This window comes from Callithrix jacchus, chromosome 12 (genome assembly GCF_049354715.1).
Source record: "Callithrix jacchus isolate 240 chromosome 12, calJac240_pri, whole genome shotgun sequence".
Classification (NCBI taxonomy): domain Eukaryota; kingdom Metazoa; phylum Chordata; class Mammalia; order Primates; family Cebidae; genus Callithrix; species Callithrix jacchus.
This window is the reverse complement of record NC_133513.1, coordinates 10817504-10845312: the sequence shown is the minus strand read 5'-3', so window position 1 is coordinate 10845312 and position 27809 is coordinate 10817504. Positions and strand designations below refer to the sequence as shown.

The following is a 27809-nucleotide window of genomic DNA, read 5'->3' as shown; positions in this document are numbered from 1 at the left end:
GGTGGGGATGGTGGTGGTGGTGATGATGCTGGTGGGGATGGTGGTGGTGGTGATGATGCTGGTGGTGATAATGGTGGTGGTGGTGATTATGATCGTGATGGTGATGGTGATGATGGTGACGATGGCGATGGTGGTGATAGTGATGGTGGTGGTGGTGATGATGGTGTTGGTGATGCTGCAGCTGCTGGTGATGGTGGTGGTCGTGGTGGTGATGATGATGGTGGTGGTGGTGATGGTGCTGTCCACGGCGTTGTTGGTGGTGGCTATGATAATGGAGAAAGACTTTGGGGATAGAAATGATACATTCTGAGGACCTGGGCTACCTCAGTGCCTTAGAGAACTTTTATGAAAAACGAATGTGCCTTTTCCCATTCTAGTCAGCGCAGACTACACTTGAAGGTGGATTTTGGAGGAAGGGTACTTGGAGCTGGAGGGGCTCTTGGAGATGATTTGCAAACCCGTGTGAGACTGTGAGGCCTGCCACGCCCCTCCTTCTTACTGCCCCAGGTGGTCCCAAGGCCACCGTCCCTTCCACACCCGCAGCCTCCAGCGCTCCAGGACTGGGGACCGCCCCCATCCACGCTGCGTGCGCACTCAGAGCTTGTACTTGGCGAGAAGAGCGCACAGGGTCAAACCACTGCGCCCTGGCCAGAGCTGGAGCTGCGGAAATACCCTAGAGCGCAGGGCTGGGAGTGGGGAGCTGGCTGTGTGGGGCCAAGAAAAAAGGCTGGTGCCGAAAGCTAGAGCTATAGGCAGAGACGGAGCATCTGGGAGCGGGGGAAGAGTTTGTGGAGAGTGAGGAAGGGGAATGGAGGGAGTAGGAGTAGGGGGAAAAAGAGGATTTTGAAGTGAGAGAGTGCGTTGGGCTGGACTTGGAGGGCCCGGGGTGGAGTGGGGCTGAGGAACGGTGTGGGTTAAGGTGCTGGTGGGGAGGGACTAGGACTTCCAGGAGGGTCTGAAGGCGGAGGTGGAGGTCGGACGGCACAGGCAAGGGGGTCTGCAGGTAGAACTGGCATTGGAGGCTGGGAGCCAGGGCTGGGGCTGAGCAGGGCGCGCATGCAAGTCGGACCACGCAGGTCAGGGTCTGAGGGTGCAGCCAGGGCCTGAGCTAGGGCCTGGGGTCCTAAGGACCGGCTTTCAGATCTGAGCTCAGCGGCCCGGGAGTGGAGCTGGGAGCCCACAGTGGCCGTGGCCAGCTGCGGGGGGCGGGCGCTGACGGTTCGCGCCTCCGCCGCAGGAACCCGCGGCTGCCGGTCCTGAGCTCCGCGATGCGAGTAAACCTGGGCGCGCTGGCCGGCGCGGCTGCGCTGACTGGGGCGCTCAGCTTTGTGCTCCTGGCGGCGGCCATCTGCACGGACTTCTGGTACATCATTGACACGGAGCGGCTGGAGAGGAGCGGCCCGGGGGCACAGGACCGGCTGGGGGCCAATCGCAGCCATCCCGAGCCTCTGAGCTCCCACTCCGGCCTCTGGCGGACCTGCCGGGGTAAGGGTGCACCCCGGGGCTGGGAGCCGTGGCTGCGAACGGCCCCTGCGCAGTGTCCTGCTCGCCTGGGACCTGTTGCTTGGCACGCACTCCTCCCCCAAGTCCCTAGAATACAGTGTCTAGGAACTCGGGGGAAGGTGGGAAGAAGGCCGTGGCCGCGAAAGCTCTTCGGAGAGGCTCCTGGCTGCGATCCCAACTGCTCTAGCTCTCCGCACGCCCTCCCCGGGTAGGGTACTTAGGGCAAGCATGGGGGAAAAGCAGCGGACCAGGGCCCTGCGTAGAACTCCGGGGTCCGGCGCCCATGGATTCCTCTGTCCCATCCAGTCCACAGCCCGTGCACACCGCTGATGAACCCCTTCTGGCTGGAGAACGTGACAGTCAGCGAATCAAGCCGGCAACTTCTCAGTGAGTCCAGGGAGGGTGAAGAGGGAGGGAGCGCCCCTGTCCTAGCCATGGGTTCTGGAGTCTTTCCCCAAACAGCGGGGCTTCGGGGCCAGCGGAAGAGGTGACTGGGGGGTGGCACCTGACATCCCAGCCCGAGAACCGAGTGTGTTTAAGACGCGGGGCGGGGTGTCTCCTGATCCACCTGCAACATTGCATGGTTTAGGGTTCCTTCAGCTCGCGTTGACCGATGGCTTTCTTTGCACCGTTTTGATTGATGGTTAAGACACAGGCCATGTCCTCATGGAGCTCAGTGTAGTTGGGGACAAATGTGGAAATGCGTACAGTTAACAGTGACAAGCAGCGTGAGGAGTGGAAGGTGAGAGTCCCCTGCAGGGGACCTAAATTCGCCTGGGAGGTGCATTGTAAGAGAGAGGTCTCATTCCACAGATTCCAAGCCAGCGTTTTTTGTATCCTCATTGCTAGAAGGAGGGCTTTGCACTAGTAGGATGCGATAAAAATTTGCATATAAATTTATGATTGGAGCCAGGCAATTAGGAGGCGGGAATAGCCCCTCCTCCCAGGGCCATTGTGTCCCTGTTATTCGTGGTTGGTTCCTAGTACCCAGCTGAACAGCTGGAACTCAGTAAAAGGTGTGAGGACTGAAAGCAAGAAAGCAAATGGGATGAATGAGTGTTTGCGGAGGGAGGAAAATAACAGTTCAATTCATTGAGGCTTGCTACAAGCCATACATGGAGTGAACTGCTTTTCATGTATACCTTCATTTGATTCCTACAGCCACACCCTATGAACTTATTAGTATCTCCATTTCTGCCTTTCTTTTTCCAATGAGGAGGCCCAGAGAGGTTCTGTAGGAGGATCTGTTGAGGAAATGAAGATTGAGTTTCATAGACTTTGAAAATGTGGGCAGTTTTTTGTTTCTTTGAGACAGGGTGGTGCTCTGTTGCCCAGGCTGGAGTACAGTGGCATGATCTCAGCCCACTGCAACCTCTTCCTCCCAGATTCGAGCAATTTTTCCTGCCTCATCCTCCAGAGTTGCTGAAACTATAGGCACCTGCCACCGCACCTGATTTTTTTTGTATTTCTAGTGCAATTGGGGTTTCACCATGTTGGCTAGGCTGGTCTGGAACTCCTGACCACTGCATTGGCTTACACCTGTAATCCTAGCACTTTGGAAGGCTGAGATGGGCAGCTCACTAGAGTTTTTCTTTTTAATTAAAAAATTAAAAAAAAAAATAGAGCTAAGGTCTTACTATATTTCCCAGGTTGGTCCTGAACTCCTGGCCTCAAGTATGTCCCTGCCTCGGCCTCCTAAAGTGTTGGGATTTCAGGTGTGAGCCACTGTGCCTTGCCTTCTCCCTTCACCCAATCCTACCCAGAGACAGGGTTTTGTACTGTTGCCCAGGCTGGAATGCAGTGGCACGATCATAGCTCACTGCAGCCTCAAACTCCTAGGGTCAAGTGATCTTCCTGCCTCCGTCTCTCAAAGTGCTGAGATTATAGGCATGAGCAGTTTTTGATAGATTTACTGAGGCTGGGGATTAAAAAAATAAAGACAGGCCGGGCGCGGTGGCTCAAGCCTGTAATCCCAGCACTTTGGGAGGCCGAGGCGGGTGGATCACGAGGTCAACAGATCGAGACCATCTTGGTCAACATGGTGAAACCCCGTCTCTACTAAAATTACAAAAAAATTAGCTGGGCACGGTGGTGCGTGCCTGTAATCCCAGCTGCTCGGGAGGCTGAGGCAGGAGAATTGCCTGAACCCAGGAGGCGGAGATTGCGGTGAGCCGAGATCGCGCCATTGCACTCCAGCCTGGGTAACAAGAGCGAAACTCCGTCTCAAAAAAAAAAAAAGACAAGTGCCTAGCATGGCCCTCAAGGCCTGGGGGGGCGTCTCTCTCCAGTCCCATTTCCCCCTTTATTCCTTTCTCTCCAGCTGTGCTGGTCTTGGCCAGTTCTTGGAACCTGCCAAGTTTCCTCCTGTCACAAACACTTGGTACATGCTGTTCCCTCTTCCTGGAACCTCCCTGCTTTTATCCCATCAACTTGACTCGGCTAATTCCCACTCACAGTGCAGGTTGTGTGTCTTTTGGGGTGTTTAAATCTGACTCCCTCCTTAGATTGAAAGCTCCATGGGACAGGAACCATGTCTATCTTGCCACTGCTGAATTCCCAACATTTAGCACAGAACCTACACATAGTAGGCCATGAGTCAAAGTCTGCTGAACAAACACCTTAGTGAGTGCAAACTGTATTACGTTGTAAGTAGAGCTCAATCCGTGTGTTTATTGTATGAATGTGTGGATTTATGGTGAACTAGAACTGTTTCTCTGAGGTCCAGAGGCATGCTCAGAAATATTTAACAACTGGATCTCGGCAAAATTAAAAGAAAAAAAAAAAGCCCTGGTTTGTAGCATTTGCCAATTTCTGTGGTGCAAAATACTTTCACTATGGCCAATTTCAAGATGCCAACATGATGTTACCTGGCTCACAAAATTCTCAAAATCTTAATCGGCTCTTGTGAGTTGTTATGAGTCAGCCCCAGCACACTGCTGTGTGAATTCCTGCTGAAGGAGACAGCCTTAGACACCTGGAATGTGTGGGAGTTGAGGAAAGGTGGAGGTACTGTGTGCTCTGTCCTAAGCCCCAAACTGCACAAGGGGGAACTTTGAGTGTCTTTGAAACACTGTTTCAAGAATTACAAGAACTTGGCCAGGCACAGCGGCTCATGCCTGTAATCCCAGCACTTTGGGAGGCTGAGGCAGGCAGGTTACCTGAGGTCAGGAGTTCAAGACTAGCCTGGCCAACATGGTGAAACCCTGTCTCGACTAAAAATACAAAAATTAGCCCAGTGTGGTGGTGCATGCCTGTAGTTCCAGCTACTTGGGAAGCTGAGGCATGACAATTTCTCGAACCTGTGGCAGAGGCAGAGGCTGCAGTGCACTGAGATTGCACCACTGCACTCCAGCCTGGGCAACAGAGTAAGACTCTGTCTCAAAAAAAAAAAAAAAAATCATAAGAATTATTGTCATGGAAATGGGGGGGGGGTCATGTCCCAGCTAAAACCCTTACAGAGGCCTTCTGTGATCCTAGGATAGGTGTCTTAATCTCTCCGAGTCTCAGTTTTCACATCTGCCAAAATGAGATGTGAACACCATCAAGGGATATGGTTAGAATTCCATGAATGGGAATAAAAATGAATGAACCAAATGGACCTTGTCTAGGACCAGTCAAGAAGGAATGACTTCACACCAAGGCTCCAGACACATGGGAAGTGCTCAGTAAGCGTGAGCTCTCCCTCTTGCCCTTCTTTCCAGCCTCCTCCTGGAGGTTGTACCATCTATGGAGTGCTGCCCCTTTGCCGAGCTGGGTGTAGGCATTCAGCCAACTTATTACATCTGTGGGTAAATTGGATGGCTAACCACAGCAGGCACTGGGCTGGCTTCCTCTTCAAACCTGACGGTGCTTGTTCCAGGGTGTTGAGAAACAGCAGAATGCACATTCAATGTGTTCACTTGTTCACCCTCGGTCCTAGGGCTAACCTGCAGTTTCGCCGCCAACTAGGCAGGTGGACTTGGACGTCTTGTTATTTCGTTATACCTCTGAGCCTCAGGTCCCTCCTGTGCAAAATGAGGAAAATTGTCATCTCTTTTTCTAAGGTTATTGTGAGGCTAAGATGAAAGAGTGTATTTAAAGAGCCTAATGTGGTGTCTGGCCTCCGTAAATATGCTATAAATGGTGGCTGCTATTATTCCCATTATATCATCTAGAAAAGAGGACAGGCTGCCCCTTCAGACCATGTGCTTCTTGCAAATCACCCCCAGAAAGAGTTTTTTTTTTCTCCCCAGAATCTCTTTTTCTCCCAAAATGAATTTTGAGTTTGGTCCAAGTTCTTCTATTACATGAAGATCCTTCATTCCTTAAGGACCTGCTGCAGAGGCCATAGAGGAGAAGCTACTTCACAAGCAGCACGTTCTCTAAGTCAGCCTCCTAGACAAATCCTGGTGGGGCTCTATGGGGAGAAACCTTGATTTTTTCTCTAAGAAAACCCTTGCAGAGAGACCACTTCAGTGCCAAGTAATTCGCTGTAACCCCTGGTAGATGGAGGGCTGTTAGGGAAGTCCCACGATCTAACTCACCTCCTCATATGGTTTGGCTGTGTCCCCACCCAAATCTCATCTTGAATTGTAGTTTCCATAATTCCCATGTGTCATGGGAGGGATCTGGTGGGAGGCAACTGAATCATGGTGTGTGTGTGGGGATCTTTCCTATGCTGTTCTTGTGATAGTAAGTCTCATGAGCTCTGATGGTTTTATAAGGGGGAGTTCCCCTGCACAAGCTCTTTGTCTGCCTCCATGTAAGACATGACTTCGCTCCTCATTTGCCTTCAGCCAGGATTGTAAGGCCTACCCAGCTGTGTGGAACTGTGAGTCCATCAAACCTCTTTCCTTTATAAATTACTCAGTCTCAGGTATGTCTTTTTTTTTTTTTTTTTGAGGTGGAATTTTGCTCTTGTCACCCAGGCTGGAGTGTAGTACCATGGCCATAGCTCACTGCAGCCTCGACCTCCCAGGCTCAAGCAATTCTGCCTCAGCTTCCCAAGTAGCTGGGACCTCAGATGTATGCCATCACACCTAACTAATTTTTGTATTTTTTTGTAGAGATGGGGGACTTGCTATGCTGCCCAGGCTGGTCTGGAACTCCTGGTCTCAAGTGACCCTCCTCCTGCAAAGTGCTGGGATAACAGGCCTGAGCCACTGTAGCTGGCCAACTGTGTGACTTCTGATCAGTCACCTGCATCTACAAATGGGCTGTTCTAAGATGAGGTGAGATCATATAAACAAAGCAGCCAGCATAGCCCTGCACGTAGTAGGTGCTTAGTTAATGCCTCCTGCTTCTGCTCTGATTCATATTGCCTCCCTGAGCCTCAAGCTTTTCATCTATGAAATAGAGCTAATTATTGCAGACCCACCAGACTCATCTATTTGCTCCGTATACATTGAGTTCATCCTCAGTACTGGGTCAGCTGCCTGGTATGGAACGTGATGAGACGGGTGCTGTGTGCCGGACGCTATTCTGAGCTCTTGGCTTGTTCTACTCATTTCATCTTCACCACAGCACAAGAGGCACTATATCATCATCCTCACTTTGCAGATGAGGCAGCGGAGACCCAGGGACATTAGGTATGATGTCTAAGTTCGCGCAGTAACTGGAATTTGTAGGATTTGAACCCTAGCAGTTCCTTTTCTTTTCTTTTTTCTTTGAGATGGAGTCTCTCTCTGGCTCAGGCTGGAGTGCAGTCGTGAGGTCTCAGCTCACTGCCACTGCCTCTTCCTCGTGGGTTCAAGCAATTCTCCTGAGCCTCCTGCGTCAGCCTCCCGAGTAGCTGGGACTACAGATGTGCACTACCATGCCCAGCTAATTTTTGTATTTTTGATAGAGATGGGATTTCACCCTGTTGGCCAGGCTGGTCTTGAACTCCTGACCTCAAGTGATCCCCCAGCCTCGGTCTCCCAAAGTGCTGGGATTACAGGTATGAACCACCACACCTGGCTTACTAGCAGTTGGTTTCTACTCCATTGAAACAATGCAACACTGAGTATAGTTTCAGTGTAATGTGTGTATATTAAGACTAGAGGTCATGGTAGCCCAGAGGAGCGCCTGGCCCGTTTCTGGGGTTCAGAGTCCTGCTATCCAACATTGCCTCTTTCAGAGAGGAAACCAGAGACCTGCATTACAAGAAGGAACAGCAGGTTCAGAGCCACGAGGCAGGACTGAGCTTGGTGTGTTCCAGAAACAGCAGGAAGGCTGGTGTTTCTGGAGAGTGGTGTGGAAAGTGCTTCTTCAGGGCACTTCCTGTTTTTTTCTATGTATTACCTCAGCTGTGTCTCTTAAGAGCCCATGGGAAAGGCCAGGCTGGCCAGATGAGGACAGCAGACCCAGAGAGGTCAAACGCCTCGTTCACACAGCGTGCTAGTGGTGGAAGCTGAACTGAGAGGAACTGGTCTGGCCTGGCTGTCCTCTGAGGAGGTGAGGCTGGAAAATCACAAGATTGGATTTCCAGTTTTTCTGGGCGCCAGGCTGTTGCAGTGACACGGAAAATTAAAACCAGCCCACCCACAATGCCTGGTGCAAATTGCAGGAGGGGAGGAGGTGAGGGACAGAGCAAGGACTGGGGACATCAATGCGTGAAGAGGCTGCCTGAGCCCAGAAGGGAGGAACTCTCAGTGTGATTTATGCTTAGTGGTGCTGCAGGCAGGCGGGGAGGGAGCAGGTGCCTGTGGATCTTAGCTCCTCTGGGTACAAGGGCCTGGGCTTCAGGATGCCTTTCTGGGGTGCCCATTAAAAAAATCAAGGCCACATTTGAAACTAACAAAAGTTCATATTTAAAGTAAGTCCACTTCTGGCTGGGCAAAGTGGCTCACACCTATCACACCATTGCACTGCAGCCTGGGTGACAGAATGAGACATTCTCTCTCTCTCTCTCTCTTTCACACACACACACAAACACACACTCACTTCTTAATAGCCATTTCAGGCTTTTAAGAAGAAGTTTACCATACCATTTTCAAACAGTGAAAAACAAGACATGTGCAGCCTCAGTGCTCACAGACGGAGAAATGGCTAGACATTTACAGGTGTGTATCTATTTTATGGAATATTATATAGCCTATAAAAAGAATATACCAGTGCTTATTAATATTAATATTACATAGTCTATAAGAATATGTTAAGATGTATAGTGGGATGAAAAAAGCAAGTTACAGACTATTATGGGTAGTAGGATGTCACTTATTATCTGTCCCCAAAGAACCTTCCCAATATTATACCTTTTCTGTGAGTGTATAACAAAATTTAAAAATGCACATTTACTTTATGTACCATAAAGATGGACAAATATACTCCCAATTATGACTGTGAGATGCTGGGGATGGTCAAACATACTCTGTTTTCAGAAATGTTAAAGTCTGATCAAGGCTGGGTGAGGTGGCTCATGCCTGTAATCCCAGCACGTTGGGAAGCTGAGGCAGATGGGTCACTGGGCAACATGGTGAAACCCTGTCTCTACCAAGAATAAAAAAAATTAGCCAGACGGGGTGCCTTGCACCTGTGGTTACAGCTACTTTCGAGGCTGAAGTGGGGGGTTGCTTGAGCCTGGGAGATGGAGGTTGCAGTGAGCTGAGATAAGGCCCATGGCACCTTAGCCTGGGTGTCAGAGTGAGACCCTATCTCAAAATCAAAAAAAAGTATGATCAAGTGTGCACTGTAGAATTTGAGAAATACATAAATATATAGAAAAATTATAAGCATATTAAAAAACTGGGAACAAGCAAATTGAGACATTTATAGAGTGTCAATCTGGAAAGGAGACAAAGACACAGGGCTTGGGGTTGTGGCCAAGAAGATCTTTTTAAATTTTTTCTTTTTTTATTTCTTTTGAGATGGAGTCTAGCTTTGTCTCTGAGGCTGGAACACAGTGGTGTGATCTTGCCTCACTGCAGCCTCTGCCTTCCAGGTTCAGGTGATTCTCCTGCCTTAGCCTCCCAGGTAGCTGGGATTACAGGTGCACGTCACCATGCCCAGCTACCTTTTGCATTTTTAGTAGAGACCGGTTTTCACTATGTTGGCCAGGCTGGTCTCAAACTTTCGGCCTCAAGTGATCCGCCCACCTCGGCCTCCCGAAGTGCTGGGATTACAGGTGTGAGCCACTGCGCAGGGCCATGTTTTAATTTTTTCTAAGAAGAATGTTAGCACGTGTTGCCGTAAAGCAAGCTCCAAGAGGGCTGCCTATATGGTTGGATTTCTCAACAGCGTGGCTTGTCGGGCTATCTGTGGCCCTGGCTCACCTTTCCAGCTGCAAGAGCTGAGATATGTGCTACTTCGGATGTCTCCTCCTTCCAGATGTTGGCATTTTCTGTCTCCACTTTTCGGAATCCCTCTCCCACCTCTCAGCTCAGTTAACGCCTCACCATTTTGCCTCTCAGCTGAGACCTTTCCCCGACTCAGGAAGCCTTTCCTAACTTCCCAAGCTGGAGTACGTGTCTGGAGTCCCCTGACCCCTTTGTCCACCTCCTTTGTAATCTCGTTCCAACTCTGACACTCCACGGCCATTGGATCTTGGGGTAATTGATGTAAGTTCCTTGAACCTCAATTTTTCCATCTGTGAAATGGGAATTAAAAACTCCCACCTAGTAGGGTGTAAGCTGAAGAGGAGAAAGAGACTTTTTCTCACATTCAGTGCTCACAGCTCTTCAAGGTTAGAGTCCAATTGACAGGTGAGGAAAATGAGGCTTTTGAGTGATGATGAGTGAAGATGTGGTTTGCTTGGGTAAGAGGTGGAGTCAGAACTGGAACCCAGGTCTTTGCTGGTAGACTCCCGCTCCTTCCCTATCCTAACAGTGCCTCTTGGAGATCATGGAGATGCAGCCCCCATCCTCCAGGACAGACTCAAGGCCACACTTTTATAAAAATATTGAAAAAGCCACTTCCTTCTCAGGAATAACCGGACTGCATAGCTCTGAGCTCCTCCTGAAGTCTCAAAGTCAGATTGACAAGGTGAGAAAATAGAGGCGCTGATATTTCTTCCTTGGGGTAAATGGATCCTGAAACCTTCTTTTGCCAGAGCTTTTGATGTTCCTGGGGTAGGAGACATCCTCCCGCTCTGCTTAAGAGCGCTAACCAGCCTGGGGCTTCCTGAGCTTGCAAACCAAGTCGTGGAAGCTGGCTTTCCCCACTGAGCAGCTCTTTGGATAGCATGATGACCGAGCAGTCGCAAACACTTTTGTTTGTTTTTGCTGTGAACATCTTTGCTTCTTTCTTTTATATTTTTATTTTTTGAGATGGAGTATTGCTCTGTCCTCCAGGCTGGAGTGCAGTGGTGTGATTTCAGCTCACTGCAACCTCTGCCTCCCGGGTTCAAGCAATTCTCCTGCCTCAGCCTCTGGCATAGCTGGGAATACAGGCACCTGCCACTGTGCCTGGCTAATTTTTGTATTTTTAGTAGAGATGGGGTTTCGCCATGTAGGCCAGGCTGGTCTTGAACTCCTGACCTCAAGTGATCCACCCACCTTGGTCTCCCAAAGTGCTGGGGTTACAGGTGTGAGCCACCGCGCCCCGCCTGCTTCTTTTCTCTTTCTGGGATTGCTTTTTGCTTGATTTGCAACAAAATGTTTTTAGGTCTAAAATATCTCTGCACTTGGGCACACATATTTACTGGTGATGAAACAATGGCCTGTCAATATTTTATTCCTATTTTTTTTGAGTCAGAGTCTCACTCTCACCCAGGCTGGAGTACAGTGGTACAATCTTGGCTCACTGCAACCTTTGCCTCCCAGGTTCAAGTGATTCTCCTGCCTCAGTCTCCCTAGTAGCTTGGATGACAGGCCTGTGCCACCATGCCTGGCAATTTTTGTATTTTTAGTAGAGACAGGGTTTCACCATGTTGGCCAGGCTGGTCTCAAACTTCTGACCTCAGGTGATCCACCCACCTTAGCCTCCCAAAGTGCTGGGATTACAGGTGTGAGCCACTGCATCTGACCAACATTTTAATATTATTGGTAATTCCAGCAATAATTATAGTATTGTCTTTTGAGTTCCTACTGTAAGCCATCCCAGATGTGGTACTGTGTGGATGATGTCACTCCCGAAAACATATGGTCATGTACGAAGCCCCAGTACCTGCGAATGTGACTTATTTAGAAAGAGTATCTTTGTAGGTATATTAAGATTCTCGAGATGAAATCATCTTGGACTAACTTGCTGTGCCCTAAATCCTATGACAAGTATCCTTCTAAGAGGAGGAGAAGATGGCCATGTGTGGATGGAGGCAGGGATTGAAGTGACGTACCCCCAAGCCAGGGAGCATCACAGATTTCTGCCAGCTCCCAGGACAGGAGAGAGATGAGGAAGGATTCTCACTTAGAGCCATCAGAGGGAGCCTGGCCCTGCTGATAGCTTCATTTTGTCCTTCTGGCCTCCAGCACTGTAAGACACGAAATTCCTGTTGCTTAGAAGCCACTCAGTTTGCCTTTATGTGTTCCAGCAGCCACAGGAACGTAATACCACCATCTGATCCAAGAACAAGCCCCCGCTGCCCCCACCCTCACCGCCCACAAGTTTTTCTGCGTCATCACGGTGACTTCCTTTGTGACACATCGCAGCCTGCAATGATCTTTGTTTTCTCGCTTCCTGGCTACTGCTGGCTCCTGTTCGGGTCTGAGAACTCTATGAGGGAGTGGCCTTGTTCACTGTGGTATCCCTAGACCCTAGGACATGGCTTGACCCTCACTGGGCATTTGTTTTTGAATGAATGCATATGCTCAGGGTTAAGCTCAGTGCTTTTGAAAACATCACCGGTGGCTCACGCCTGTAATACCAGCACTTTGGGAGGCTGGGGTGGGTGGATCACCTGAGGTCAGGAGTTTGAGACCAACCTGACCAATATGGGGAAACCGTGTCTCTGCTAAAAAAGAAAAATACAAAAATTAGCTGGGAGTGGTGGCTGGCACCTGTAGCCCCAACTCCTCCAGAGGCTGAGATGGGAGAATTGTTTGGACCCACGAGGCTGAGGTTACAGTGAACTGAGATAGTGCCACTGCATGCCAGCCTTGGTGACAAAGTGAGACTCTGCCTCAAAAAAAAAAAAAAAAAAAAAAAAAAAAGCAATGCTAATCTGGAAAACAACCCTGCAGGGAGGTAGGTCTTAAGTCTTAAATATTTTTAAGGATGAGAAAATGAGGGCTCACAGAGGTGAAGGGACTTACCTAAGGTTCATGGTAAGTAAATGTGTCTGGCTGGCCTCAGACCCAAGACCCTGCTCTTCCAAGACCACCAACAGGGAATGACAGGACTGAGATAGAAATCCAACGTTCAGGAAGTTTGCTTTTGAGTCCAACTTAGTAGCTGCCTCACGTAATTCCTCTCCAGCTGTTAAAGGCAGACATTGCTGGGCACCCTGCTTCAGGTGTCCTGGGAGAAGGAAAGGGCCAATTAGCTATATGGGGTAGAGGGAGGGGAAGTGGCCCCTCAATGAGGGCTGAGTGCAAGTCATCTGTTACGGTCCTCCTGTCAAGATGAATATGGTCCACCTCCACTTCTCAGATGAGAAAATCGAAGCTCAATGAGACACACGTCCAAAGTCACACGGCCAATGAGAACCACACCCAGGTCTAACGCTAAATACGCCACTCTTTCCTCTAAAATTCAGTGCCTCAGGTGGAGGGCCTGTGATCATGTTACTCAGCCTGACTTCTCTGAATTAACACATGGCTGCCTGAGTCTCTTAAGACCCACTGCCACCTGCCACTACAGCAGTTTATGTCCACATCTGAACTTCCTTTCTGAATTGTAAGTTCCAAGGGGGTGGGATTTATGTCTGATTCACCTTTGTACCTCTAAAATACCCATCCCCAAATATTGCACCTATTTAGATGCTCAGCAAATACTCAGTGTCCTTCCTTTCCCCCTCCCTCCCTCCCTTCCTTCCTTCCCATTCTCATTCACTAACTCAGCCATCCATTGCACAAGGAGCATGTATTACATCCTAGGTTCTGTGATGCACGTTACTGGGCGTTCAGGGAGATGCAAGGACACATCACAAGCAGGACATTTTCCAGGTCTTGCTGGCCTTTGATTCCTGCCCTCTCTGTCCTGCTCCATTGTATCTTCCCTCCTTGTCAGTGCCTGGGATACCCTCTAGCCCCTGTCAATGCCCTCCAGCTAGAGATCACCAGGGACACTCCTGCAGTGCAATTTGGGGTTTACTGCTTACTGCCACAAAGGAGGACACATACCGTGGGGAGCTGTGGGGTGTCTCAGTAAGAGTCGCTAGGAAGGACTTACAGGATTCAAGCTTTGATGAAGTGACTTTGGAGGGTCTGAGGAAGTGGAGGTTGCTCTGGACTAGGTAATATCAGGAAGTAGAGACAATTCTGTGACCAAATATCTCAATCTTATCTATAAGGGAGGCAGACTAGCTGTGATTGAGCAAGTAGGAACACACATATTAGCTGGAGAAGGGGGTGTTTGGTATTTTGTGGGTGGCACAGAGACCTTGTTTCGCCTGTGCTTAGGCAGTCTGTGAAGTGGCCTTGCCGGGTCTCATTGTATTGTAGTCTCAGATGACCTCCTGTGATGCTGGAGTGCAAGAGATTCCATCAGCGAAACACCGCAGTCTAGCTGTGAGCGCCACGCCAGTTCCCAGAAGTTGGAAACTGTTTCTTTGTCTTCATCACAGGGGTTCATTAGAGGCTTACTGATGAATGGGAATCAGGTCTCACGGCCTCAGATCTGTTTGGTTGTAACAGGCTTTCCATATTACCAAAAGCTTTGCAAGATCTCAGGCACATTACTTCATTTAGATAGCCCAATATGAAGCTGAGAAACAGTAACACTTACTGGGCTTATGATGTGACAGGCACTATTCTGAGAAGTTTGTCCATTTTATCTCATCCTCAATATACAATCCTGTGAAGTGCGTACTGTTAGTATTCCCATTTAGCTGATGAGAAAACCAAGGCTTGAACGTTATAAGGTAACTCACCAAGGGCCCCTCAGCTGGAAGTGACAGAGCTGACACTGGAACCCTGGTGAGCATAGGTGGCAGGTGTTAGGGAAATGTTTACTGAAACAATAAATGGAGAAGTGGTGACCAGCGGTCCTGGTTTGTTCTGCCTGGTTCCTGCAGACGCCCATGGTCATGGTAGATAATTTAATACAGTCGATGATTGTTTCATTCTCAAAAGTGTGGTTTGGATAGTTAATTATATACTCAGTCAACAAGCCTGCAAGAGAGAAACTGTCTGTGACTCACTTATTTTTGTCCTTAGGCCAGTGCTCAGCATGGAGCTAGACTCAGAGCAGACACTCTTAATACCTTTGGTGAAGTTAGTAAGCTCTGGGAGATCAGTGGGCAGGTGTTTTCACTCTTATTTTGCAGAAGAGGCTCAGGATGGTCCAGTCATTTGTCCAAAGTCACACAGCTTGTATGTCACAGACTCTTATTAATTGGTCTTTTGACTGTAACTCTTCACTACCTAATATCCACCACTTCCCAATAGCCCAGACCACCTCCCCCAAATTGGTGATTAATATTATTTTTATCATATCCACATTCTAAAGAGGAAGATCTTCCCCAAATGCATTCTGAGATGTGGTGACAGATGGGAACATTTCCAAGGAGAACAGAACTCAGAATCAATACTCATGTTCCAAAACCACAATCCTGGGGAAAAAAATACAGCAAAGAATAGGGCACACACCCAAAGAAAGCTAAACCCAGTTTCAGCAGGAGATTGTACTGTTCTCTCATGGGGAGCCTGTTCTTACCCAGGCATTTAATTGAACGTTGGATGTCAAGGCGGTTTGCAGTGAGACTGGGGAACTCACATGGGGCTGCTGTGGCTGCATCAACTCTGGAAAACCTCATTAATTTCTGAATGAGAAATGATTTCCTTTCTTGGCCACAGTCTGGAGATGATGGTGTGCGGGGGATGGAATTTAAAAGACTAGGTTTTTGCAAGACCTGTGGTACTTCCCTGCCCCAGATTTTCCCTTTTAAAAGAAAGAAAGAAAGGAAGAAAGACTACAGAGAATCAGCTTGGCCATAGAGACCCCCACCCAGGTGGCACTGAAGGAACTGAGAGAAAGACCTCCAGATAGAACAGCAAAGTGAGACTATCCTGGAGACCAGCAGTCTTCAGAGCTGAGAGCCTCAGGAGCTGACAGCATTTCAGGGTGAGGGTCTCAAGTAGAAGCTGACCCATTCATTTATTCTCTCTGAACAGGTGATTATTATCAACAAACAGACGTTCAGTATTTTCTCTTAACACAAAAAATGCCAAGTAGGCAGCTGGTGCCTGCTTACCACTGATCACAAACTAAAAAGTATTCCCCACGAGGGAGCCACGGGGACAGGGTCAAATGTCCCGAGCTTAAAGAATTGTTTTAACTGGTATATGTTGTCCTGCCACTTTGGAATGTCACAAGCACTTCTCTACTTTGTGGTGGTGTGTGTGGGGGGAGCGGTGGTGGCTAGGTTTTCCTTGCCATTTTTCTTCCTAGCAAACAATATATTCCATCATACACTCAGTGCTTCTCAATATTCACACCCTTAGCATTTCTCAACGATTTAACATTTCTCAACCAAAGACCATTGGTCTCATCCCCTGTCATCATATTTCATCCCACAACAGCACTGGGAGGAAGTTCAGTCTTGTTTCCTTGACTCACCAAAGTCAGTGCCACTTGAGGGATTGAAGACCAAGTGATTTGGTCACAGCGGAGGTCACAGACCAGAGTGTTGTCATCAGCATCTTTATTATTATCATTTAGTGCCTACTCTATAGGACACAGCACTAAACACTGTGCTACATTGCCCCATGCTGCCCTATGGTCTTTACAAGTATTTTTTTTTTTTTGAGATGAATTCTTGCTCCTGTCATCAATATCAGTGCAATGCCATGATATCGGCTCACTGCAACCTCTGCCTCCCGAGTTCAAGCGATCCTCCCTCCTCAGCCTCCCGCCTCAGCCTCCTGAGTAGCTGGATTATAGGTGTCCGTCACCACACCTGGCTAATTTTGTATTTTCAGTAGAGACAATGTCTCTCCATGTTGGTCAGGCTGGTCTTGAACTCTCAACCTCAGGTGACCTGCCCCCCTCGGCCTCTCAAAGTGCTGAGATTACAGGTGAGAGCCACCACACCTGGCCTTTTTTTTTTTGAGACAAAGTCTTGCTCTTTGCTCTTGTTACCCAGGCTGGAGTGCAATGGTATGATCTCGGCTCATTGCAACCTCCAACTCCCGGGTTCAAGTGATTCTCTTGCCTCAGCCTCCCAAGTAGCTGGGATTACAGGCACCTGCCACCATGTCTGGCTAATTTTTTTTTTATTTTTAGTGGAGACAGGGTTTCACTATGTTGGCCAAGCTGGTCTTTAACTCTTGACCTCGGGCAATCTGCCTACCTCGGGCTCCCAAAGTGCTGAGACTACGGCATACAAGTGTTACAGTTCTGTGAGCTGTATACTTCCACCTCCATGTCGTAAAAAGCAGAAGTGGAGTTTCTGAGTAATTAAATGACATGCCCAGTACCCCACAGTCAGCCTGAAATCAAGTGCAAAAATAATCTGGCTCTGAAGTCTATATTTTTCATCACCAGGAAGTCCTCTCTCAGGCTTCCTCAATGTTATTTCCTAGAAATTGCCATAGTTTTCCTGCCTGAGAGCCACACTGTGTACCTCAAAATTCACTCATTGTTTCATTCATTCAAGACATTGGTCAACACATATCTGTTCAGCACTTACCATGTCCCAGAATCTCTGCTAGAAACTCAGTGATACAGTCATGCGTGGCAATATCTTCCTTGTCAAGGAACTCACGTCCTGTAAGGTGAGACATAAAAGTGACTAAGATGCCCTCAATACTAGGTAGTAAATACCCGTCCCTATGGGGTGCTGAGGAGGCACAGAGGAAGGGCGCTTGTCTGTGTGGACAGGGGTGAATACAGTGTAAGGAAACTTCCCAGAACAAATGATGCTTAGCTTGTACTGAAGGATGAGAAGGAAGTATTTATTTTCATAACTATCCTATTGCCAAAAGGATTTAAAGATGCTCGGCACCCAGCTCATAGTAAACAGCCAATACACATTTGGTAAATGAATGGATTAAAAAAATAAAAACAACTTTGCACTTGTTTCTCTTTTTCCTTTGGCTGCTGGGAAGGTCAGAGCCAAAGTAGTGGCAGAGGGATAGACCTTGAGACCTTAGACTTCCCTCTTTTCCTCTTTTTCTTCCCCCATTCACCCTCAACCGTGGGTCTTGACTTTCATGTCTTTCATTCTTTTTGACTTGCTGATTTTTGTCGGTTGTATTAATATTTATTTTTGACTGTTTGGGCTTGGGATTTCTCTAGAAATGGCCCCAGATCCTATTAGAGAGGGGACAAGAGAAATATATTCAATGCAGGGCTCTTCTCCAGGGATCTGTCTGGCTCTGCAACAGGGGATGGGGGGGTGGGTGGGGAGGCAGCCTCTCTCCCTTCACTTGGTTATCCCACACAGCACATCGCCTTCCTGCCCTGAGAATAACATGTCCCCTTTAGTTCTCTCATTGCCCAAAGCCCTTCATCCACAGAGTCCCGGCTCCACCATCCCATCCAGAAAGCTTGCATGATGCATCAAGGTACTGGCAAAAGCTTTCAACAAAACCCGAAAAGCTTGCTTGAGGCTCCTCCTTGTGGCGACAAATATGTTCTTGTAGAGAATGGGGCCAGCACTCTGGTCAGTGAAGACAGCCTTGAGATAAGGTAACTTCCAGATGATCAGCAGGTGCTGGCCCCAAAACGCCATGCCAAGGACCACAGTGATTTTTAGATCTCTTAAGGTCCCATTACTGTGGAGACGGAGCCAAGGCACAAATACTGGCGGCCATCCCCCAATCCCAGGTTCTTCCTAACACCCCAGTCTTGCAATGAATAATTCGTGATGTGTGTGGTCATCTGCACTGTGGCTTCCCTCTTGTTAGAAACCAGTTCTGGCGGGGCACAGTGGCTCACACCTGTAATCCCAGCACTTTGGGAGGCCAAGGCAGGAGGATCACTTGAGCCCAGGAGTTTGAGACCAGCCTGGGCAACATATCAAGACCTCATCACTACCAAAAAAAAAAAAAAAAAAAAAAAAAAAAAAATCAGCTGGGTGTGGTGGTGCACACCTGCAGTCCCAGCTACTCAGACAGCTGAGGTGAAAAGTTTTCTTAAGCCCAGGAGGTCGAGGATGTAGTGAGTCATGGTGGTGCCGGTGTACTCCAGCCTGGGCCACAGAGCAAGACCCTGTCTCAAAAGCAAAACAAACAACAAAGCACACAGCCTTGCACATGAGTGTCAACCACTGTTGTGGTCATCATCATCATCAACAGTAGAAATAATAATCATATGGGCAGTGACAGGGTGGATTTTCCCCAGCTCTAGTAGGTGCTGGGGAAGTGTCTGTTGATTGACTGAAGGATGTCAGTAATTCTCCTCTACCTGGTATCCTCTCTGTCTCTTCTAAGCCATGCATGGGACGTTTGTGATTCTGCTGCCGCTCAGCCTTATCCTGATGGTTTTTGGGGGGATGACAGGGTTTTTGAGCTTCCTCCTCCGGGCTTCCCTCCCACTCCTGCTCACCGGAGCTGTCTTCCTCTTTGGAGGTAGGTGCCCGCCCTGCCTGGGACTCTGGCTTGTGGTCGGGGGGGGGGGGGTCGTGGGTACTGTGTATGAACCCTCAACAAAGGAGGGAGCTCCCAGGGCCTCTTGGGGTTCACTTGGAAGAGATGAGTGGTTTTCTGCCCAGAATCACCTAGTTTCTGGTTCAAAGACAGGACCTGTGCAGAGGGAGCAGCTTCCAAGAATCCTTTTCATGATTTCACCAAAGGAGCCACATGTATTGCCTTTGCCTGAACTCGTGATAGCTTCCAGCTCCAGGGCTGTGAGCTGGCAAGAAACCCTCGCTCTAGCCACCCTCATTCCCTTCTGCTGATCAGCCGCTCTGATAGATACTTACCGAGTCCAGCTTGGCCGTAGAGACCCCCACCCGGGTGGTGATGAAGGCATTGACAAGCAGACACCCAGATAGAACAGCAAAGTGGGCGTATCTGGGGGACCAGCAGCCTTCTGAGCTGAGAATCTCAGGGGCCGATAGCATTCCAGGCTGAAGGCCTCGAGCAGACGCTGACCCACGCATTTACCCTCTCTGAACAGGTGATCATTATTAACAGACAGATGTTCCGCATTTTCTCACAACATACAATATGCCAAGTAGGCAGCTGGTGCCCGTTTACCACTGATCACAGACAAACTAAAAAGTATTCCCCACGAGGAGGCCACGGGGACAGGGTCAAATGTCCCGAGCTTAAAGAATTGTTTTAACTGGTATATGTTGTCCTGCCACTTTAGAATGCCCCAAGTAGTTTTCTCTATGGGGAGGCGGGAGGCGGCTAGGTTTTCCTTGCCATCGTTCTTCCCAGCAAACAATGTATTCCATCATACGCTCAGCATTTCTCAACAGATGCTTTGATTGACTAAAAAACGGGCATGACCAGGCACAGAAAGACACCGCATGAACTCCTTTCTGTGTAGAATCTAGAAGAGTCAAATTCACAATAGCAGAGAATGGAACAGCGGTCACCAAACTCATAGAAACAGAGTGGACAGGCTGAGGACAGGGATTTCAGTGTAAAAGGAGGAGGTCCAGCGATCTGTTGGGCATGATGGTGACAGTGTTAACAGCCCCATACTGAGTTCTCGAAAATCGCTTAGAGTAGATTTTAGTTTTCACCACACACAAAAGAAATGCTAAGTATGTGAGGCCGTGCCTGTGTTGAATAGCTGGACTGAGCCATTCCACAGTATGCACGCACTCATCAAACCCTCATGCCGTGCCCCATAAATACATGCAATGTTTTACTTGTCAATTAAACAGCAGCACACACAGAAACAAGATAAATGAAAACAACAGATAGATAGACAGTGGCTGGTTAACACCATGGCTTGGTTCAGTGGACCGGGGTTTTGAAAACTGGGACCCATCATGTGGCTGGCTGCTTTACACCTCCCCGTGCCCTAGTGTATTTGAAATGTTCCTTATTTAAGAAAAACACAGCAGTGATGACATGCACACGTGGAATCCGCAGAGGGGAAAAAACAAAAGGGACGCCTGGAGGTGAACATACTGCAAAGCTTCGTCTCCTCCACCCACTCACAATTATTGTAATACTGGCATTGCTAGTTCACCCAATGACAAATTCTCCAAACCAGTACTGCCTGGTTGAAGTTTCTGGGATGGTGGAGAAGTTCCCTAGCCTCTGATGTGCATCGGGAGCTGTGAACCAGGCTGGGGCAGCGAGTGCTGATGGGGGCGCTGGGCTGTTCACTTAAATTAATTAACTTAAATTTAAATAGCCACGTATAACTGGCCAGTGGCTACTGTACTGGACAATGTGGCTCAAATCTAATATCTGTGGAGAACCACCATGGACCAGGCACTGTTCTAGGTGCTGGGGAATTGAAAATGAGCCAAACCAACACGGGTGTGTCTGCCCTTTGGAAACTCACAGGCCCCTGGGGAGACAGACATTAGTTAAATACTTACACAAACATGCCTGTAATCCCAGCACTTTGGGAGGCCGAGGCTGGTAGATCACTTGAGGTCAGGAGTTTGAGACCAGCCTGGCCAATACGGTGAAACCTCGTCTCTACTAAAAATACAGAAATTAGCCAGGTGTGGTGGTATGCGCCTGTGGTTCCAGATACTCGGGAGCCTGATGCAGGAGAATAGCTTGAACCCGGGAGGTGGAGGTTGCAGCAAGTGGAGATCACACCACCGCACTGTAGCTTGGGAGACAGAGTGAGACTGTCCAAAAAAAAAAAAAATCACAAATAAATGTGAGGTTGCAGTTGTGACTGGGGCAGTGATAGACAGCTGTATGGAGCTGTGGAATCACTGCTCGGGCAAGTCCAGGAATCGAAGCATGAGCTGAGATCTGTGGGGAGAATAGGAGTTGCCGATGGCAGGAGGAGAAGCAGGGGTGAGCGCCTCTAGCAGGAAGACCAGCACGTGCAAAGGTCCTGTGGCAGGAAGGAGTGAGGACGCTGAGCAGTGTGGCCGGGCAGGGTGAGGAGGAGGGAGTGCTGGGTGGGAGGGGGGTGGGGGTTGATCTGCTCTCCCTTTGCCATCCCTGCAGCCATGGTGACCCTTGCTGGGATCAGCATCTACATAGCATATTCGGCTGCCGCCTTCCGAGAGGCGCTTTGTCTGCTGGAGGAGAAGGCCCTCCTGGACCAGGTGGACATCCGCTTCGGCTGGTCCCTGGCCCTGGGCTGGATCAGCTTCATCACTGAGCTGCTCACCGGGGTGACCTTCTTGGCAGCAGCCCGCGAGCTCAGCCTGAGACGGAGGCAGGACCAGGACATATGAGCCTGGGCGCTGGGTCGAGGAGGGGAGGGAGGGGCTTGGCCCCAGAGCTTCATCGACTCTTCTCCATGGGCTGTGTGGCCTCTTCTTCCTCAAAGGCCACTCGGGGAGGTCAGGTGACCCCCCCCCCCCCACAAATCCCCACGGACTAAGCTCGGGGTCTGGCTGTTATCTTAGCGCCTGTGTGCTCATGTCCATGTGTGTCTGTCTGGCCTGGCTGACCCAAACTGCTTCACAGGAAATAAAAATGATCTTTTAAGGACACACGGAGCTTTACAGAGTGCAAGGTCCTGGCAACCCCTCTCACTTCATTTCCTCCTCACTGTGCCCCTTGGATCAGCTCCTTGGTGGGTCTGGGAAAGGGAGAGGGTGCCCCACCTCCTGGGCCCTGTAACACCTTGAGCTCTCTCTGGGGATCTTTGGCCTGGAGTTCCTTTTGTTCTACAACAACTCACATGACATTGGCTTTCTACAGGGCCGGGTGGTCGGGTTAGGTCTACAATATGAAGCTGCCAGACTCCTAAGAGGTCGGCCAATTGATAAAGCACTCTTCAGGATGAATCATAGCTTTCCGTCCTCCGCAGAAAAATCCATTCCTCCTTTCATGCTGGTGTCCTGCCCCTGGGCATGGGCTCCATGTCTGGGTCCCTTGGGGCAGTGCTGTTCACATTTAGCGTGCCCAAGACCCTTTGGGCTTGTTGGTACTCACAGGCTGATGCCACCCCCAGTGTGTCTGAGTCAGGAGGCCTGGGTGAAACCCAAGAACTCACATTTCTAGCTAGCTTCCAGGAGATGCTGAGGATTCTGAACCAAGACACTCTTTCCATAAATGCTGAGCTGGGGCATTTGTTAAGTGACAGGGAAGGGTTGTCACCTTGCTGCACTTAGAATCACCTGGGTATCTTCCAAAAATTCTACTGCTCTGGCTGCATCTTTAAAATCTGATATTCCTTAGGAATGGAGTCCAGGTATCAGTGTCTTTTAAGGGCTCTCCAGGCAATTCTAGCCCAAAACCGTGGCTGAGATTCTGTTCCTATAACATTCTGAGTCATGAGATGGAGGGGGAGGGCCTGAGGAGCCTTCAGCTTCGGAAGGCCTCTGGGAAGTGCTGGTGGTTTGGGGAATACTGGTGTGGATTAAAGGATGACACCACCGTTATCAACAATATAATATCATTTTCATCACAACATCTTCATCGCCATGACATCAGCATTGCCTTCATCATAGCTGACACCCACTGAGTACTTTCTATGCACCTGAGCTATTCTCTAGGCCAGTCGATCAGTCAGTCATTCAACAAACACCCAATGGAAAGCCAGTACACACCAGCAACTAGGGGCCAGTGAGTCCTCCAGACCCAGCCCTTGTTCTCTGGGGTGCCACATGGTTGAGGAGAGAGACATATGAAACTTGTAGCCCGTGATGAGGACAAGGAGATAAGCAAAGCAGGGTACAGATGAGGAAACTGAGGCACCAGCAGGTTAACATAACTGGACTAAGGGCATAAGGAGAGAAAGGGATGCAAATGGAAGTAAAATTCAGAACTACCTGATCCCAAGATGGTCCTCCGCCAACTCCCACCAACGCCTGCGCTTCTTTACTGGCTCTCTGTTCCTGGGTTCAGGATGCTGCTGTGACGTCCTGTCTAATCTGGAACGGCGCAAATGGAATGGATTACTCACAAGGCCTCACAGGAGTAATTGTTAGGCTGGGGAAAAGAAAGTTGTTGCAAAGTGAGGGCAACCGTACTAGCGAAAGGGCGGTCTCTGCTTCCACCTGCTGGACATATTCTGGAACTGCACCAGAGGCGGGATTTGATTTCCAAATTAGTTTCAGCCCACCCAGCGCCCGCCCGGTGCTGGATGAAACACTGCAGGGTAGGGGTCCTCAGCTGGGGCAATTCTCTCCCCCACCTGACGTTTGGAATGGTTGGAGACAGTTTCGGTCGTTCTGAGTGCGTGTGGGGAGTGGTACTACTGGCATTTCCAGTGGGAAGAGGTCAGGGATGCTGCTCAACATCCTATGATGCTCAGAACATCTGGTCCCGCATGTCCACCGTGGGAAATGCCGAGACACGCTAAGATAGCAACAGTGAGCAGTAACAAACCAAAACTCCAGGGACTGACAACGCAGAAGACTCTCATTCATTTGCCCACCAAGCATGCATTCAGTAAGTGCCTGCCAGACACCTACTATGTGTCAGAGACTATTCCAGGGACTGGGGACACATGAGTGGGGATGGCCAAGAAGATCTTCACCCTTCCTAGCTCATATGGGAACAGATGATAAGCACATGAGCCCATAATCTATCTGAGAGATTCAGACAGCGATTAGTATTATGAGGAAAACAAAACAGGTGATGAGGCTGGGTTTGATGGCTCACAGCTGTAATCCCAGCACTCTGGGAGGCTGGATGGGAGGTGGGGGTGGATCGCCTGAGGCCAGGAGTTCAAAACTAGCCTGACTAACATGGTGAAACCCTGTCTCTACTGAAAATATAAAAATTAGCTGGGTGTGGTGGCGGGAGCCTGTAATCCCAGCTAGTTGGGAGGCTGAGGCAGGAGAATTGCTTGAACTCAGGAGATGGAGGTTACAGTGAGCTGAGATCGCAGCACTGCATTCCAGCCTAGGTGACAGAGCAAAACTCTGTCTCAAACCAAACCAAACCAAACCAAACCAAACCAAACCAAACCAAACCAAACCAAAACAGGGTGATGGGATGAAAGGTGTCTGGGAGACATGCGATGCGACTCCAGGGAGGTTAATCATTAAGGGCCTCTTGGAGGAGGTGACATTGTGCTGAGACGTGCATGAGGAACCTGCAGGTAGGGAAACTGCAGACCAGGCAGGTGACAGCACACAAAGGCCCCGAGGTGGAGGGGGCTTCTGTGTTTGAGGGAAACAAAGAGGGAGGGTTGATTGAGAGAAACAGGAGGTGAAGGTAGAGATGGGGAGGGAGATGGCAGTGGGTGGTGCCCATGGCCCTCTGTAAGAAGGTGCTGATGATTAAGTGGGATTGGGATGCTGTTCTATTCTATTCTGATCTGCTCTATTCTGTTCTAATCTGTTCTATTCTATTCTGATCTGTTCTGTTTTGTTCTGATCTGTTCAGTTCTGATCTGTTCTGATCTGATCTGATCTGTTCTGTTCTGTTCTGTTTTGTTCTGTTCTGATCTGTTCTGTTCTGTTTTGATCTGTCATGCTCTATTCTAATTCATTCTGATCTGTTCTTGTCTATTCTGATCCCTTCTGTTCCATCCTGTCTTGCCCTCTCCTCTTCTATTTTTCTATTCCACTTGGATTCTCTCTTGACAGCAATGTGCCTTTAAGACAGTGGCTTGCAACCCTGGCTTCACATTAGGATTAGTGAATGTAAGACATGGCTTTTGCCTTCTGCCATGATTATGAGGCCTCCCTAGCCATGTGGCACTGCGAGTCCATTAAACCTCTTTTTCTTTAAAATTTACCCAGTCTCAGGTATGTCTTTACTAGTAGTGTGAGAACAGATGAATGCACCCAGCCTCAGTCCCCAGTGCTGACATTGGTGCCTTCTCCTGGAGGTGAACATTGAGGCTGATGGGGGATCCTGGCAGGTTTGGGCATGTGCCTTACATGTTGAAATTGTAACTCCAGGACTTGTAAATGTGACCTTACTTGGAAAAGGAGTCTTCATGGTGTAATTACTATAGTTCAGATGAAGTTATATTGGATTAGGGTGGGCCTGAAATCCAATGACGGGTGTCTTTCTAAGAAGACCAGGTGAGGATGGAGAGATATACAGAGAGAAGGTCACATGAAGACAGGGCAGGGTTGGAGCGGCACTGCCACAAGCCGAGGACCTGGAGCCACCAGAACCTTGAAGAGGCAAGAAAGGGTCCTCTGCTGGAGTCCTCAGATGGTGCGTGGCCCACCTGACACCTTCATTTTAAACTTTGTTTTTTTCTCTTTTTTTCTTTTTGAGACAAAGTCCCAGTCTGTTGGCCTGTGCTCACTGCAACCTCTACCTCTTGGATTCAAGTGATTCTCCTGCCTCAGCCTCCCTAGTAGCTGGAATTATGGGCGTGTACCACACATCTGGCTAATTTTTGTATTTTTAGTAGAGAGGGACTTTCACCATGTTGATCAGGCTGATCTCGAACTCCTGACCTCAGGTGATCCGCCTGACTTGGCCTCCCAAAGTGTTGGCATTACAGGCGTAGGTCACCGTGCCTGGATTGATTTTGAACTTTGGACCTTCAGAATAGCGAGAGAACACATTTCTATTGTTTCAAGCATCATCTAATTTGTGGTGGTTTATGAGGGAAGCTCGAGGAGGTTACTAAAGTCATTGTATGACAAGAGTATTTCAAAAAGATCAGTGTTAATAACAGTTCACATTACCAAGTGATGACTGTGCTGTATCTTTGTCAGTCTTCCCATGACGTCTGCGAAGCAGGTGCTGTTATTATCTTTCCCACAATGAGGAAACTGAGGCAATAATCGTCCAAGTTCATTCCCTGGATTAGTTGTTTCTGGAAAACGGACCAATGCTGTTGACCGGGACCTGTGCTCTTAAGGGCCACACACGTTTTCTTTGCGGCTGCCTAACAAATCACCCGAGATGTAGTGGGTAAAACTAGCGGTGACCCTTGTATGTTGCTTGTGGTCTTAGAGAGTTGAGGATCATGGAAGGGCTCAGCTGGGCGATTTTGGTTTGGCGTCTCTCATGCAGTAGCTGGAGCTGGAACAGCAGGCAGTGGAGCAGCTCGGGGCAGGCTGAGCCCTTCTCTCTTTACATCATCTTGGGGACCTTCCATGTGGCTTTCCATGTGGGCTAGACTGGGCTTCCTGACAATATGGCAGTCTCAGGGCTGTCGGGAGGCTTATATGGCAGTTCCTGGGTCCGGGGCTAGCGCTCCCATGGGCAAGGTGGAAGCTGCATTACCTTTTGTGACCTAGTCTCAGGAGTCATATAGCATCCTTCCTGCCACAGTCAGAAGCCTGTTCTGATTCACAAGGAGAGGACACAGACCTCAACCTCCCTGGGAGGCGTATCAAGGTCATATTGTATGTAATAAGCATGTGGGGGATTGGAGATCTGCTAGAACCACCTTTAGAAAGTACAATTTGCTACCCTCTCTTAGTGTAGCCTGTTTTCTCAAGCCTCACTGACTCATTGTTTCTATCATGGGATCTCAGACACCTCCAACTCTGGTCCTCAGCAAAATCCAACTATTTATTTGCATCCTTAGCAAGAACAGGGGCTGGAGAGGTCAGCAGGGGCCATGTTACAGAAGGCCATAGGGAGGAGCATTGAGATCAATGTGGAGGGTTTTAAAAAATTGCGATAAAGTACACATGACTAAAATTTACATTTTAATCACTTTAAAGTGCACATGGGTTGGGCCTGTAACCTCAGCACTTTTGGAGGCCTAGGCAGATGGATCACTTGAGGTCAGGGGTTCCAGACCAGCCTGCCTATCATGGAGAAACCCTGTCTCTACTAAAAATACAAAAAATTAGCCAGGGATGGTGGTGTGTGCCTGTAATCCAAGCTGCTTGGGAGGCCGAGGCAGGAGAATCGCTTGAACCCAGAGGTGGAGGTTGCAGTGAGCCGAGATCGTACCATTGCACTCCAGCCTGGGCAACAAGAGCGAAACTCCATCTCAAAAAGTAAATAAATAAAGTGCACACAACATAGTGGCATTTAGCACCTGCATAATGTCATGCAACCATCACCACCATCTAGTTCTAGAACATTTTCATCCCCAAAAGATGAAGAGGATGAACATTTTCACCTGTTTTCAACCCAAAAGGAAACCCAGTGTCAAGTTCTATGGAGGAGGAAGTGATACTTTTGTGCCCTAGGAGTATCTCTGTCTACAGCTTGAGTGATGGGCTGGAGCAGTGGGGACTGGTAAAACTGCAGAGATAAAGGACAGCAGAAGGACTGCGGCTTGTGTAGATGAGAGAATTTGGGCAGAGCTGGCGGGGAGGA

The 27809-nt window shown here is 49.0% G+C and overlaps 1 protein-coding gene and 1 long non-coding RNA gene across 4 annotated transcripts; one reads left to right on the top strand and one right to left on the bottom strand.

The window, feature by feature from the left end:
• The first annotated feature begins 592 nt into the window (after window positions 1-592).
• TMEM114 (transmembrane protein 114) lies at window positions 593-22099 on the top strand. Of its 3 annotated transcripts, none has more exons than XM_035266880.3 (5): window positions 593-795; window positions 1238-1485; window positions 1810-1890; window positions 18933-19070; window positions 21603-22099. In XM_035266880.3, the coding sequence occupies exons 2-5, from the start codon at window positions 1269-1271 to the stop codon at window positions 21833-21835; spliced, it is 669 nt and encodes a 222-aa protein (XP_035122771.1). In that variant the 5' UTR covers window positions 593-795; window positions 1238-1268; the 3' UTR covers window positions 21836-22099. The 3 variants fall into 3 exon arrangements, with proteins under 3 accessions (XP_035122771.1, XP_035122772.1, XP_035122773.1); XM_035266881.3 differs by lacking the exon at window positions 593-795 and adding an exon at window positions 940-1003; XM_035266882.3 differs by lacking the exons at window positions 593-795; window positions 1238-1485 and adding an exon at window positions 940-1003.
• On the bottom strand, window positions 3035-26719 carry LOC118146185 (uncharacterized). Its single transcript, XR_004731693.3, has 5 exons — window positions 26213-26719; window positions 23381-23482; window positions 17189-17266; window positions 12651-12855; window positions 3035-5507 (listed from the first exon to the last, which is right to left on the bottom strand). It is a non-coding gene; the product is annotated as an uncharacterized LOC118146185 (long non-coding RNA).
• Window positions 26720-27809: the final 1090 nt, after the last annotated feature.